The sequence below is a fragment of the Neoarius graeffei genome, chromosome 2 (assembly GCF_027579695.1).
Source record: "Neoarius graeffei isolate fNeoGra1 chromosome 2, fNeoGra1.pri, whole genome shotgun sequence".
Taxonomy (NCBI): domain Eukaryota; kingdom Metazoa; phylum Chordata; class Actinopteri; order Siluriformes; family Ariidae; genus Neoarius; species Neoarius graeffei.
This window is the reverse complement of record NC_083570.1, coordinates 663,478-677,937: the sequence shown is the minus strand read 5'-3', so window position 1 is coordinate 677,937 and position 14,460 is coordinate 663,478. Positions and strand designations below refer to the sequence as shown.

At 47.6% G+C, this 14,460-nt stretch overlaps 1 protein-coding gene across 1 annotated transcript; it reads right to left on the bottom strand.

Moving 5' to 3' along the window:
- Positions 1-1,456: 1,456 nt before the first annotated feature.
- znf292b (zinc finger protein 292b) lies at positions 1,457-14,241 on the bottom strand. The gene is made up of 8 exons (XM_060913514.1): positions 14,029-14,241; positions 11,058-11,212; positions 10,768-10,846; positions 10,461-10,596; positions 10,108-10,313; positions 9,297-9,433; positions 8,946-9,087; positions 1,457-8,805 (listed from the first exon to the last, which is right to left on the bottom strand). Exons 1-8 carry the CDS (start codon positions 14,191-14,193, stop codon positions 1,984-1,986), a joined length of 7,842 nt encoding a protein of 2,613 aa, XP_060769497.1. The 5' UTR covers positions 14,194-14,241; the 3' UTR covers positions 1,457-1,983.
- Positions 14,242-14,460: the final 219 nt, after the last annotated feature.

Below are 14,460 nucleotides of genomic sequence, written 5' to 3'. Positions count from 1 at the left end.
TCCTCCTATTTCTACTTTATTTTATTTCTACTATTGTTTAATTCTTATTTTCTTTTAATTCTTTTAGAATAAAAATAAAATTATGTAATTTTATTTCTCCATTGTATACTGTTTTTTTTACGTCTGTAAAGCACATTGAACTGCCATTGTGTATGAAATGTGCTATATAAATAAATTTGCCTTGCCTGGCCTAGTCCCAATCCTATGAGTTCTCATCCCACTGTGACTGGAAGTGATCTTAACTTCACTATTAAACATAGCCAAGAGTTCATTTTTATTTATTTAACAATTTGACTTCATTAAGCATTTCAGTGATCTCTGATCACGCTCAGTCAGGAGTTTTTTCCAAACCACATTCCTTCCATCCAAACCTTTGCCTGCTACTGTCATACATGTCAACCTTTGGTCAATCAAACCTGTATAACCAACCTCCAAAATCCGTATAAGATGCAAATTAAAATAATTTACCTAAAATTTGAATGATAATTAACAATGATACATCCCAGTTACTTTTTATTCAATATTAATAACAATAAACCTTCAGAATGAAGGAAATACTTCGTTGTTTGGAGACAGGTTTCACCGAGCGGCTATTATGCGCGAGACTTCATATTAGCCACAAAGTCAGGAAAACCTGTTCGTAAAATTACGTTATAATGACCAAAAAGTATTTTTCCAGTCTCACCTGTGAAAAGTAATCCCATGTGATCTCGTTTGGACGGTAAACCTGTTGGTACAGTTAAACGCAGCACATGAATGAGGCATCTTTATTCTCGGCTACCGTCTAGACGCTATACCAGAGACGGCTGAAGAATCTCCACTTTGCCACATCCAATATGGCGGCGAGGATGACGTACGATTCTACGCAGAAGGCGGCGTCTATGTTTATATGTCTATGACTTCACGGTTGGCGGGATTCTCGCAATGCGGTGTGCGCATGATCAAAAGTGGAACGAAGTCTCGCTACCACAAGATAACGTGCGATTTCATAAGACTCTTTACTGGCTGTCTGTGCTGTACAGTACGTTTATCATCGTGGGAATTGATTATAGCGCTAAATAAATATTGAAGTTTTTTTTTAAAGAATCCGTATAACTTTATTTATATGCCCGTATACTACGTTTATTGAATCAAATCCGTATAAAATACGGACATTCCGTATAGGTTGACATGTATGCAAGGGTCCAATTAATTCTCAAGAAATGGTACCATTTTATTTTTTGTATGATTTTATAATAAACACAAAAGTCTATGCATCACTGTGCACCAGTGAAATGCTCCTGTAATACGGCAATAAACCAAAACCCTGAACAAAAGTCTTCTAATCACTCTGTATGAAATACTCTTCTATAAAAATAAAGACTAAATGCTTGGTGATTTTTGCGTCAAGCCGTAAGAGAAACCTTGACTCGTCCGAGAGGGGGGGAAAAAAAAACCACACACAAGCACACAGAGGTAGAAAATGCAAGCTGTAATAAATTGGTCTCTGTTGTTGAAGGTACAGACTGCTGGTGGCAGTAAATTATCCGGAGAGTCAGTATGTGCACACACAGACACAACGCTATAGACGTTCAAAATTTACAATGCAATATTGAACAAGACTAAAATGGTTACCATCTACAGTTCACCACCGCACTACAGGATCATCAGTCCAACCGCAACAGAAGCTAGGTCATTTTAAAATTCCTACAGGGAGCCGCAACAATTAAAATCTTCCTCTAAGGGTTCGTTTCCAACATCGACCACATGTGCCGGATAACTTTAAGGGCATGCGTAAGAGGTATATCATCATCATCATTAACTGTTTAATTAACAACTTAAAGAAGAGGTTTAATACACAGTCCTGTCGAGGAATTAGCAGATGTTAACAGGAGCGTTCAGTGTCGAGGGCTTCGAAAACATCAGTCAATAACCCACTGAAATCATTTAACATCCCAAAAACAGCAACACTGCAGCTATTGATCCATCTCTCCATCCTGAGAACTACCCTGTAACACTGGACACGCCCTCTTTTTGAATGACCACCGCAGGTCGCATATCATGCAGCTGCTTGAGCAAGAGGTCAAAAACATTCGAGAACCCTCTGTGCACCTCGAACGTCACCTTGCTAAGGGAAGTTAGCTTTTGCGGGTTCTTAAACTCCACCAGTTTCAGTACATCTCGGCAGTGATGTTCAGGATTGATCCTGCTGCACACAACTGAGGCGGTCTTCAGGTGCACGGTGGGGTATTTCTTGTGTGGGTGTACATCCGGTAAAGTCGTCGTCGTCGTCTTTCCCGTGGACTGCCTCGATTCCTCCAGGAACTTGAGGAAGGAAACCTCGAAGCCCAACGGCTTGAAAGAGCTCAGGTTCGCGTTTTGCTCCTGTGGCAGCGTGGCGCCGGACGAAGCGGAGTCGGAATTGACGGCTGCACAGGTGACCGCCGAGGGAGTCTGCGCCGCTCTTAACCTCGTCATTCTCTTGCGTGCCAACTGCAAGTGTTTGACACGTTCTCCCTTACGTGGACGACCTCTCTTTCGCTTCACCACCACAGAGATATCTGAGCTCAGGTCACTGGACAATTTAGTGTCTGAAACTTCAGTGTCCTCAGTGCTCTCCTTCTCAGACGTCAGCTTTGAGAACTCCGATTCGCTGGGCCCGGTGTCCACAGCCTCCTCGATCTCGGATGCCTCGATGGAGCTTTCATCGGACTTGTCCGTATCATCACTCCTCGACGTGATTCGTTTGTACTTGGAGCGAGACATTTTCTTGCAGAAGATGTAGTTGCTCCTCTGCTCCTCCAGGTATTGTTTAGGCAGACCATGCTGGGCATAATGCTTCATGAGATTTCGCTCAGAGTCATTGACCGTCTCACAGCCTTTAATCATGCAAGGGTACTGGAACTGAGTCCTCTTGGTGCACATGGCAGAGGCCTCCTCCTTCGTTTTCAAAATGGGGTTCCCGTATTTTGTCCAGAGGTTCTTTTGCTTCCTTCTCTTTTTCTCACCCCCCTTCTGAACAGGCTTTTTATTAATTTCTCTATTCTCCTTCTCGACGGAGACTAAACTGTTCTTTGGAGGACGGCCAAGTCGGACGCCTCTCGAGTTCAGCAGGCGGAGTTTGTAAAGGTCGTGGTGTTTTTTCATGATGTGCCGCAACAAGTTTGACCTTGTGGTATAAACACAGCTACAACCCTCGACCTCACACTGGAACATTCCGTCAACAGGCTCAGTTCTAGAGAGTTTGACCTTCTTGTGTTCCGTGTCGATGTGGTTAACGTACTTCCAGAACCCAGTGAAGGTAACCACACAATCTGGCTGGTCACACTGAAACCTGCCCAGGTTCATGCTAGACATCATCACGCCTGCTTTGTCGAGGCTCAGTTTGTGGAGCTGAAGGTAGTGCTGCAGCAGGTCTGTCACAGCCTGGAATATTCGAGAGCAGTCTTTGACCTGACAACGAAACTCCGTTACCTCGCTGGCCTCGCCATCGGGCGTGTCATTCTCCTCCTCGTTTTCATTATTCTTCTCCTCCTCCTCCATTTGTTCCTCCTCTTCGTTAACTGCAAACGTGGGGAGTTCAGACTGATGTACAGCTTTGTAGTGAAGAATCAAATTGTGCTGAATCGTAAAGGCAGCCACACAGCCCTGATGGACGCAGCGGTAGGGCCGATAGGGGCTAAAAACATCGTCCATGTCCGTCTTTTTCTCCTTAGTCTTCTTTGTCACTTCCTTTTGTTTTTGCATTTTGGGTCTTCCCAGTTTGGGCTTCTTATCCGGGGACAGGCAACCAACCTGTGCTGGGACTGAAGGGGTCTGGGCCACGGAGTGCACACTCGAAGGCAACAGAGCCCCAGGGGGCATTCTGTGGGTAGGCTGAGAAGGTGCAAGCGAACCCTGCATGAACCCATTTGGTCGATTTAACTGCTGTGCCACACCGGAGGAGGTTAGCAAGGAAGGAACAGCTTTGATCACCGATGGATGAGTAGTCGCCCGACACTGGAGCTGACGCGGAGTTGCGTCTGCTCTCTGTACACTCGCAGGGATACCAGAGTCAACAGGAAGCTGCGGTTTAAAAGGTTGACCGCTGAATTCTGGTTTAATGCTAGCAACACCAGGTCTCAGAGCTGGGACACCGGTACCAGTCTCAGCACGCTGCTGCTGTCCAGGAAAGGGCGCCTTCGGTGCCGGTAGACCGAGCAAATCTGAGCTGCTCGAAGTGGTACCAAGACTCTGATCAGGCTCCAAGGATTTTCGACTGTACTGCCGCGTAATCCCCATCTTGACCACCTGCTCGTGTGAATAATTGTGCACGGACTGATAATGTGTTCTGAGGTTGGAGTTTCGTGTGAAGGTCTTGGGACAGAGCTGACAATTAAATGGCGCAAAGTTGAACTGTTCCTTGCGACACTGATTGAGCATGTCCTCGGTGTAGTTGTGCTGTTTCATGAGATGTTTGAAGAGGGCATCTTTCGTCATGGCTCTGTAACCACAACCGTCACTGTCGCAGGAATAGCCTCGGACCACAGAAGAAGAAGAAGTAGTGCATGTAGCTTCTGTGGCCTTCGTTACTCCTCCTGTCTCCTGAGGCAGAGTCGGTGTCTGGTCATGGTTTCTTACTTCCCTATCCAGATCCAATCTTTCCAGAGCTTTTAGTATTTCCATGATTTCATCGTCGTCTTGTACTGGTGGTTTATTAAATGCACCATTTGTTCCACTGGGACTCCGCGTCGAGGTCTCGTCAGGTGCAACACTTCCACCCAGGGCGAAACGTTCAAGTTCAGTACCACCTCCAGCGACATGCTCGTTACCTTGAAGAGCCTTTTGAATTACATGCGTCGTGTGGTGAGGAACGTCAATCATCGGACTTTGTAAATTCGAGTTGTCAACACCTTGACCTTGGCATGAACTAGTCCTTTTCTGGAAGTCTCCAGCCAATATCTGTTCACGAAGCCTTTCCTTGACGCTCTTTTCCGACACCAGGTTTTGAGCAAGACTAGCCATGGCAGCGAGAAGCCCGTCATTGGATAATTCACTCGCATTTGTTATGGTAGACTTTTCTTTAATCTCCTTAATCTTGTTTAGTGTTTCGGCTTGAAGGATTCTGTCAATGCGATTAGTGGGACTGCTGAAGCTGGAGTCAGAAGTTTGGCTTTCACTTAACAGGCGAGACAAAAGTTGATCTGAGGAACCAGTTTCACTTGGTAAGGAGTTACAAGACTGGGGATAACTCGTTTGATGCTGGCTGCGCTTGTCTTTGATATTTCCAGTATGCTGAATCACACTGTTTTGGTTGTCTTGAGGGTAGGAGACAGAGGATTCGGCAAAAGCCTGTTGACGTGCACCGACTGACTCGCCCAGACTCGGTGAATCCTGTTGTGTGGTTTCACTGCTTGGGTTACCGTCACTGTTGTACACAGAACCTTTAGTGTTCAGAAAAGTGACATTGGGAAACAATTTTGGGTCGAGGGGCCCTTTAGTGAGAGACTGCCAAGCCTGAGTGGAACCGACCTGTGCAGAAGGTGAGGACTGCGGAGTGTCTGATGGGTGAGGGGAGTTCAGAAGTTCAAGAAATGAACTTGGAAGATCTGCAGACAGAACTGCTTCATCGTAGGGTTTGCAGACAGCACGTTTAGATAAATGTCCTCCAAGAGATTTAGGACTGTGAAACCCTCTAAAGCACCTACAGCAAATGAACTTGCCATCTTTGATGATAGCAGGCCACTTTGTTCTGCTGCTTCGCTTTCTCTTTTTGATGTCGCCATCATGTGCAGAATTGCTGGTGTCATCTTGAGAAGTTTGAGAGTTCATGGCTGCAGGAGGGTTGCTTTGCTGTGACGTGTTTGGAGGAGATGGAACCAAATCGAGGTTTCTCTCCAGTTTGACGACGCACTCCGTACGTTTGACTGCAGGTTTGGAGTTGGTCTTTGGTTGCTGAACGTAGGAAGGTGGGGAAGAGTTACTGGGATGGCCCATTTTGGCTGGATTGTTCATCGTCTGGGTAACGTCCGGGTGGGTCTGTATGAAGCGACACGAGGGACTGTTTTGATGCTGCAAAGGAGGATAGGTCATGTCTCCGTTATAGGCATTTGGCACTTGGGTTTGAGACGCAGTGTCCATCTGTGAGGAGAAGTGACCACTTGAAGAGGCCATTGCTTGCGAATGGTAATTCTGCTGCTGAAGCGAACTGTTCATCGGGACGGAATAACAGGAAGCATGAGGAGCTACAGGAGGCAGATTTGCAGCATTTCCTAACTGAGAGAGCACAATGGGATCCAATATGCTGTCCATTTGGTTTGGGAAAGTCTGGCCAGTTGGACCGGTTAAATGGGAAGAACCCGAGGGGTAAGTGGAGTTTAGACAGCTTGCTGGGTAGTGCTGCTGGGCAGGCAGTTTCTGCATCGGTGTCAGAGGAGCAGGAGTCCTCTGACCCAGCTGGTTCTGTAAGGGTTCTGAAGAAACACGTTTCCCGTTCATGGACGCAGCTCTGTTTGTGATCGGTGCTACTTTGTTCCTCCTTGCCAGTTTCCATTGTGCATAAAACTCACAGTGAGCCGCTTTCATGTGCTTGGTCAGACTTCTGTAAGAGCTATAGTCTCGAGAACACGTCTCGTACGCACATTTGTACCGGTCCTTTTCCTCAGCTGCAGAACAGTGCGTGTTGGCCTGCAGTGGCTGTACCGGTCTGTTGGTGGGAAAAGGGGTGACTTGTGGAGGAAGCCTCTGAGACACAGGCATTGCTGGTGGACCGTTGTGAGCAGTCTGCTGTAAGGGTACCATGCTGTTCCCATACTGAACTGGGTACGGTGTGTGGATCGGGGCGACAGAACTGGGATCATACGGCCCATATTCAGTGCTTTCGTTACTGTACAGGGGCTGGGTGTGACTCTGTGAAACAGCAGACTCCATTTGAGCTTGCAAAACGTCTCCTGACGGAGCTTGCTGGAAGTCCTCGAGGAGGCTCTGATATGAAGATGCTGGTGGAAGTGGGCACGATGGATCATTCATTAGCACATCTAACAAGGACTCTTCAGACCTGGATTCATTCAAGTGAGGCATGGGAGGGGTGACTGGAAGTTGGGTCTGCTGGGCCTCCATGTGTGGGATCTGTGTCTGCTGCAGAAGGTTTGGATCAGCTGGCTCGGTTTTGCACATTACAAGGCCGAACGCCTGCGTGGGATCTTGAGCAGCAGGATTGAGCATGTTCTCAATGGAGTGCTTCACTTTCACCAGACTTGCTGGGTGATCTGCAGGGCTCATCATGCAGCTGGAGCTCACTGGCGGTCCTGGAAGGGGATCCTGCTGGGCTGGTTCACCGGAAAGGTGTGGCTGAGGAGGCTCTGCAGGACAAGCGCCGTCGATCTCAGCAGTCTGCGTCTCCTCTTTCTTCGCATTATGGTTCTCCTCGTGCAACTCCAACTGGGACTGAGTGTGAAACACTTTACCACAGCCAGGCACTTTGCAGGTAAAGGTTTTGTAGTGCTGCGCCTCGTGGTCGTAGAGTTTATAAGCTTCACTGAAAATCTTCCCGCAGCCAGGAAACATGCACTTGGCCTTGAAGACTGGATGTCCTTTGCTGTGCACAAGGAGCTCGGCGTTGGTGTCGAAGCTAGCTTTGCAGTTCAGCTGAATACAAGTATAAGGCTTAGCACCACAATGAACCTGAAGATGGTCGTTCAGGTGATTGACACTGACAAAGTGACGGCGACAATACTGACAAACTATCTTCGTGGTATGCAATTCAAGGAAGCGCTTTGCCTCCTCAACCTCCCCGTGATCTTTCACATGGGTGAGGAGATTGCGAAAGAACTTGAACCCTTTTCTGCAGTTGACGACAGGACAAACATTTCGCTCTCTCCCGTTGACCCTGACTCCGGGACCCTCGCTCTGAGAGCCCACCGCGTCGCCGTTGTACAGCTGGCCAGAATCTCCATTGCAGGTTTTAGCCTTTGCTTTTCGGGCCTGATTTTCTCCACCCTTGTTTTTCAGAGCTGCAATATCAGGAACAGGGATTTTTGCATCAGTCAGTTTCTTAGTGGTTTTCATCGCAGCTAAGCGCTCTTTGCAAGACAGTTTGACGTGTGACCCGACATGCGGGTCTAGAATTTCTCTCGTTTCAAAAGTCTCTGTGCAAATCGGACAGCTATAATGCCCATCTCTGAAGTGCGTCTGTGCGTGTCGGACTATTCTATGACCAAGAAACTCTTTATCGCACAACACGCAGTACTGCATGTACGCTTGCCAGTTTCTGAACCTCGCCGACACGAATCCTTTCTCCCTCAACTTTTTGACTTCTCTGTTTTTTTGTCGCTGGTCTGCGATCTCCTTCAGTTCGTTTGTCGTGTCCAAAAAGCATTCGAAAACGTCCTTGTACTCCTCCGATGCCAACTCCAAGTCCTCTCGCTCCGCTTCGACAAAGCGATCATCGTTAAGCTCGTCGATGGAGGACACGATAGACGCCTCCTCGCCCATAAGACCTAAACAATGACGCTTGAGCGTTTTCCAATCCCAGAACTCTGGATCAAAAGGCCACTGAGTTTTGAAGACTAGGAAAAGGTCGCAGCGTAGAGAGTTGGGTATCGGAAGGTTTTCCTCCTCCAGCTTCTGGTCCGGCTCGTTGTACAGCGTCTCCACGGCGTAATAAGAGTCAACCGTCGGCTCCAGGAGGAACTCCGTTAACTGGCAGGCCCGCTTCACTTCCAGGTCAGACGGCAGGAGGCATGAGATGGTTTTGCAGATGGTGGCCTTGTTGGCTCCCTCGCAGGACTCCATGCGCAGGGCACGGATACACATCTCAATGCAGGCTGGCAAGCCAATCTTGTCCAACTGCAGATTAGAAAACAAAACCAGCGCTAAGTTTTGGTCACATTTCACCGCGGTAAACCAAGCGCTAGAACAGCGCCATCATGAGTTTGTGCATTAGCCTGCAGCCAGAAGAGGCCAGGACGACTGAACAAAGAACTCACCTCAGACTGGATCACTTTAATAAAGAATAGCAGGTGGAACACTGTTTTGGCGAGGAGAGACATCTTCTGGCACTTTTCCAGGAAGCTCTGCTCTGAAGGTTCCAATCGCTTCAGGAGTTTACTCCAGAAAAGGGTCAGTTCCCTGGGGGAGAGATTAACCACCACATTACCACCTCACGCTGCTCCTATGGCCATAAACAACAAACTGAACCACGATCTGACCCTGCGCCCACATTCAAACTTGAGGACTTTAACCAGAGGAGCTTGATCAATACTGAACTTATTAATGGAACTCAAGATCTCTGAATCTTTAAAAACCAAACCAAACCAAACGGGTGTTTAGGAACTGACCAGGCGCAGTACGAGTCCTCCTGCAGGAGCTGGCGGGTCAGGAAGCCTGAACACAGAGTAAACGCTGCTCTCTCGTCTTCTTCTGCCTCCAGGTTACAGATCATCTCCAGAGCGTCACGACAGTCCACCTGGGAGAGCTGCAGGACACACACAACTAAAAACATCAACAGTGTCATATTATAATTATATTACACATATATATACAAAAATATAGTATAGCAGTGCGACACTGTCCTCGTCTTACGCTGGTGTACTGCGTCATAACGTACACTGTGGCGTAGGTGTCCCTGTGTCTCGACAAAACAGTCGGAGCACGTACTCCACCCCCAGTACCCCAGTTCTTCCTGCGACCAGGCAAAATGTAGCTCACAATTCCAGAACCTTTGTACTGGGATTGTGGAACAGTTCCCACCCCTGGTGCCCCTCCAATCCAAATCAGAGCGCAGCCCGTGCCCCTGTACCAAACGGACACGCTTACCCCATAACCTTCCCCGGTATCTCTGTAACCAATCAGAGCGTATTCCACACCCTCGGTTCCACCTCCAGCTCTGCTGTAACCAACCAGAATGCAGTTCTCACCCCTAGTGCCCTGTAACCAATCAGAGCACAGTTCCTGACACCAGCAACTCTCCAACCTCTCAGCACGTGCTCCCTGCCTTCAGTTTTCTGGAACCTATTAGAGCGCAGTAGATCACAGGAGGTAAGACCCAGTCAGGCTTTTTAGTGGAAAGTGTGTGTGTGTGTGTGTGAGATGAAGTTGAAGCGATTATCAGCTCTATCCCGTGCTTAAAGGTTCTGCAGTCCCACCCACCTCCTCCATGAGCATCTCCTGTGGCGCAAAAGCGCACACGCACACGAGGTAGCTCTGTTTAAAGGGTCCTCTGCTCGCAGCAAACTCCTGGAAATCAGCACAGGCTTTAGCCAGCAGCGCCGCCTTCTCCATGGAGCTCTCCTTCATCAGGTACTTCACCCTGAGCTGCAGCAGGTCCAGACCTTCACGCATCAGGAACGCTCGCACTACAGCACAAACATGAACGATCTTAGTCATTGCTGAGGAATCATAAACGCACACATGGTTTGGGAGTGTGTGTGTGTACACTTTAGGGCTAAATCCTGACCCCCAGAGGACCTCGGGTGTGGGCAGTGAACCCGAGGACACCTCACCTTCAGCTTCCGGAGGCGTCTCGTTTCCCAGAAGGCTCTGTAGTGTGCTGTTGCTCCACATCCCTCGCTCCCGAGTGGCTGCGCAGAGGAGACGCAGCTGAGTGACGCCCGCGTCCTGCAGCAGCGCATGAGCCGTCTGCGCACACACAGGAACACACCGCGGTTAAAACCCAATTCAGAGCCGTGTGTCTTAGTGTCCACCACAGACAGGAAGTGGCTAATGTGTCTCCGTGACAACATGCTACAGACATGTGTTCAAAAAGAGGAGGAGTTTAAAGTGTATTGGAACACATCAGGTGTGTGGTACCTGTACGGAGGACTGAAACTGTTCCCACAGTGCATCTGGAAAAACCTTGGTTATGGAGAGCAGCAGCTCCACACAGCTCCTGCAGAACACAGAACATTAAACACCTCACACACACACACACACACAGTGAGAGAGCGAGGGAAGAACTGAGAAGGAGGGAGTGAGTGAGTGAGTGAGTGAAGAAAAAGAGTCAGTTTATATGCAAAGCATGAGTGATTAAAGACATTCAATAAAAATTAAACTACGTAAATAACACCTACAGAACAGGTGTGTGTGTGTGTGTTACTCACAGCGAGAGTCTCTGGAGGACCATACTGACGTTCTCGCTCTGGACTGAGAGGTGCACCGTCACTTGTGCAAAACTCAGCAATGCCACACGGTAACACTCCAACACAGGCCAAGGGTCCTCATCTGACCTGCACACGCTCACACACTCCACCAGGGTCTACACACACACACACACTTTACTGAAAGCCATACTGACACCACCACAACATCCATTTTATTTTTATTTAGTGCAAAAAAAAAAAAGTTGTATATTTAAATTCATATTTATCATACTCAAGAGCACCTCAAACAAATTGTGCTCTGATCCGAGTGCACCGTGTGTGTGTGTGTGTGTGTGTGTGAGCAGTAAATATGCACCAATGCCATGTTTCTATTTTTAATAACACACTGATATCAGAGCTGTGTGGATCAGTGGAGTCTGATCTCTCTCTCTCTCTCTCACACACACACACGATTATCGTGTATAACTCTACATTTGTGCCACTTGTAGGCGTGGCCTGCCCAGATCTCGCCGTCCTGCCTGTGATTAGTGATGTGCGTTAATCCGGGTGCATCTGGAAAACTGAAGCACTGAACGACTCCTGACAAAACAGATTCTAAAAGTTTTCCGTGCGCTGTACACGCCCCTGTGAACAAGCCGTCACTACAGAAGCATTCCGGGTGCGATTTGCTGGGAGGGATCATCCCCCCCTTCTGGTTTTTATCTCTGCTGAAAAAAAATCCTCGTGGACAACCCCGTCAATAAAACAAACAAACCAAAAAAAAAAAAAAGTTGACATGACCGGCATGTTGTGACACAGTTTTCTATGGTCTACATTGCACTCACGTTCAAAATGACCCGAAGTGGCAGCTTTGATGTTCACGAATGTCCCCAGCAAATAGATCCATTGTAGATAACAACAAAATCTTTGCGATCTATGCAGGGATGCAGTGTCTGATTATAATTTCAAAGTAAATTCTGTATTAAAATTACTAAATAAGCAAATCCGTTACAGTCCATGAAACAGGAAGTATAAGGATGAGAAAAAAAAACAGTGTAAATCGGAAAGCTGCGCACAACGTGAACATCAGAGCAAACTGTTCATTTAGTATTCATGTATTTTAGTGATTTTCGAGTCACTGTCCATTTAATCCGGAGGGAGAGAAACATCACAGCAACGCGACAAGCAATGCGAACTTTGTTGTGTGTTAGTGTTCGTGTATTTAGTCAGAGAGATAGGAAGATTAATTTACTGTACTATCTCTGGTTTATTGTTCGTTTTCATTTAGTAGGGCTGTAACGATACACCCAACTCACGATTCGATTCGCGATTTTTGACCCACGATTCGATACACCCAAGATTTTTTTTAAATGTATTTTTAAAGTAGTAAATTTGACTTAACATTTACTTACTTACATTAACTATTTAATAACAAATAATTCAGACCACTGCAGAGAATGAGTAATATGTATGCAAAAATGAACAAATGTATATCCAAAGATTGTTTTATTTCTCAAAATAATACTGTTGAGCCGGAAGCTCTGCTTTTTTCGGTTCTGAAAAAGTCATTTTTCCAAATCGTGTAAATCCGTTAAGATTTTTTTTGGGGGGGTGGCTCTCTCACTGTCTCACTCTCATAGGGCCAATGATTTTCTGTGATCGCGGAAAACAGATGGAAATTACGGAATTTTTATGGTGAAACGTTGCTCGCGTGTCAAAATGTAACTGCCGCTAACGCCCAAGCAGACATGCCTTCAGTGTTGCCAGATATTGCTTCTACCCCAAAATATGTTCAAAACCAGCCAAAAAGCACCTAAACCTGCCCAATCTGGCAACACTGCATGCCTTTCCGGTCAAGTGATTGTGATTGGCTTGTGGCACACCTAGCCAGCCAATGAGCTGCTTGTTTACAGATTCGCTCCCCGCGTCGCAACCAGAATGGCGACCGCTTAAAAGAAACGAATGCTCTGCCAGTGGCGAGTGTGGACGTTGCGTGACTCGCAGAAGATTGTCGCAGGTCGGCGAAAAAACGACTTACTAATAGATATAAAAAAGTTTAAAATCTAATTTAAATAAAAAGTAAAGTATTCATAAATTGAAGTTTGGAAGCGCCTCTGTTTTTGGGCTGAGAAGTTGTTTGAAAGGGTGTACCGCGATCCTGCCTTCTTGTATCGCGATACGGATCGTGGCTCTGCGTATCGTGATTTCGATACGCATATCGTTACAGCCCTACCATTTAGTGTTATTCATTTGATATCATCGGATGTTATTGAGCTGTTAGCCTATTGTTACTTTAATTTTGTGACGTTTCATGATTTAAAAAAAAAAAAAACATCCCCCCTTCTGGTTTTTTGACAAATCGCACCCTGGAACTAAAGTATTCACCCCCCACTGCAGTTGGAGTAACTGGACTGTGAAGGTCAGGTGTTGATTAGTTGCCTACCTGTAGTAGGTGTTCGTTAACACACCTGTGACAGGTAGGAGAACTCGTGTGTGTGTGTGTGTGTGAGAGCTCAGCTGAACTCTGGCCCACTATTCACTGTCTATTCAAACACTCCCAAGTCACTCGGTGCTCCCTACACAGGTGCACTAGATAGGGTGCAACACCTGATTAATCAGGAATAATACTAAACCCCAACACACACACACACACACAGAGAGAGTTAGAGAGATTATCATTATGGGCGTGCTGGGGTCGAGTCCCCCCGCCCCTGTGAACTCAGCCCTCTGAGGTAAACTGGCTGTTAATAATTTGCTCCGGTTCGGTTCTGACTGATGTTGCAGCATTAGCATTAGCACGATGTGTTGTTGTTGTTGTTGTTGTTGAGCATAAAGCCGTGCCCACTCCCGCACACTCCTCGCCACCAGCCCCGGGGGGATATGATCTCAGCCCCCTCAGCCCTGACAGATCGACGCCACCGCTGTTATTGTGCAGTGCAGTGCGCTAATGCGCTAGCGTGCGGCTCTGAGGGAAGCGCTGCGGCGGACAGACCTGACAGAAAGCCCGGCAGTACTGCGCAGTGGCCTCCTCCGCGGGCTCCGTGCTGGCCCTCAGCGCCGCGGAGAACTCCTCCAGCCGGGCCGAGAGCGCCCTCAGGACGGAGGGACTGCCGCTGTGGCCGCGGGGCTCCCGCTCGGCCTCCTCGTCGTCCGCCATCTTCGCTTCCAGTTGCGCCGCGTACGCACCACACAAACACCACGTGACCACAAAATCAATTGCAGCAGGGCGGGGAGGCGCATGCGCTCTGGCTGGCACGCTGCGTGCGCCGTCACAAAGGACCCCCGTAGAGGGCCATGCAGAGCGCCTGCTCTTAATTCCCCTACTGCAAAAAAAAATATCTTTAATACGGGTGAATTCATCCATTATTTCTGATTAGAACTTTACTAGAACTCAAATGTAAGATTATTTGAGACGCTTTTACTC

Excerpts from the sequence above, each read along its gene's own strand:
- znf292b (XM_060913514.1), bottom strand. The coding sequence starts at position 14,193 with ATGGCGGACGACGAGGAGGCCGAGCGGGAGCCCCGCGGCCACAGCGGC. Across the intron at positions 11,213-14,028 it reads ACTGCCGGGCTTTCTGTCAG|ACCCTGGTGGAGTGTGTGAG; the intron begins GTCTGTCCGCCG and ends GTGTGTGTGTAG. Across the intron at positions 8,806-8,945 it reads TTAAAGTGATCCAGTCTGAG|TTGGACAAGATTGGCTTGCC; the intron begins GTGAGTTCTTTG and ends TCTAATCTGCAG.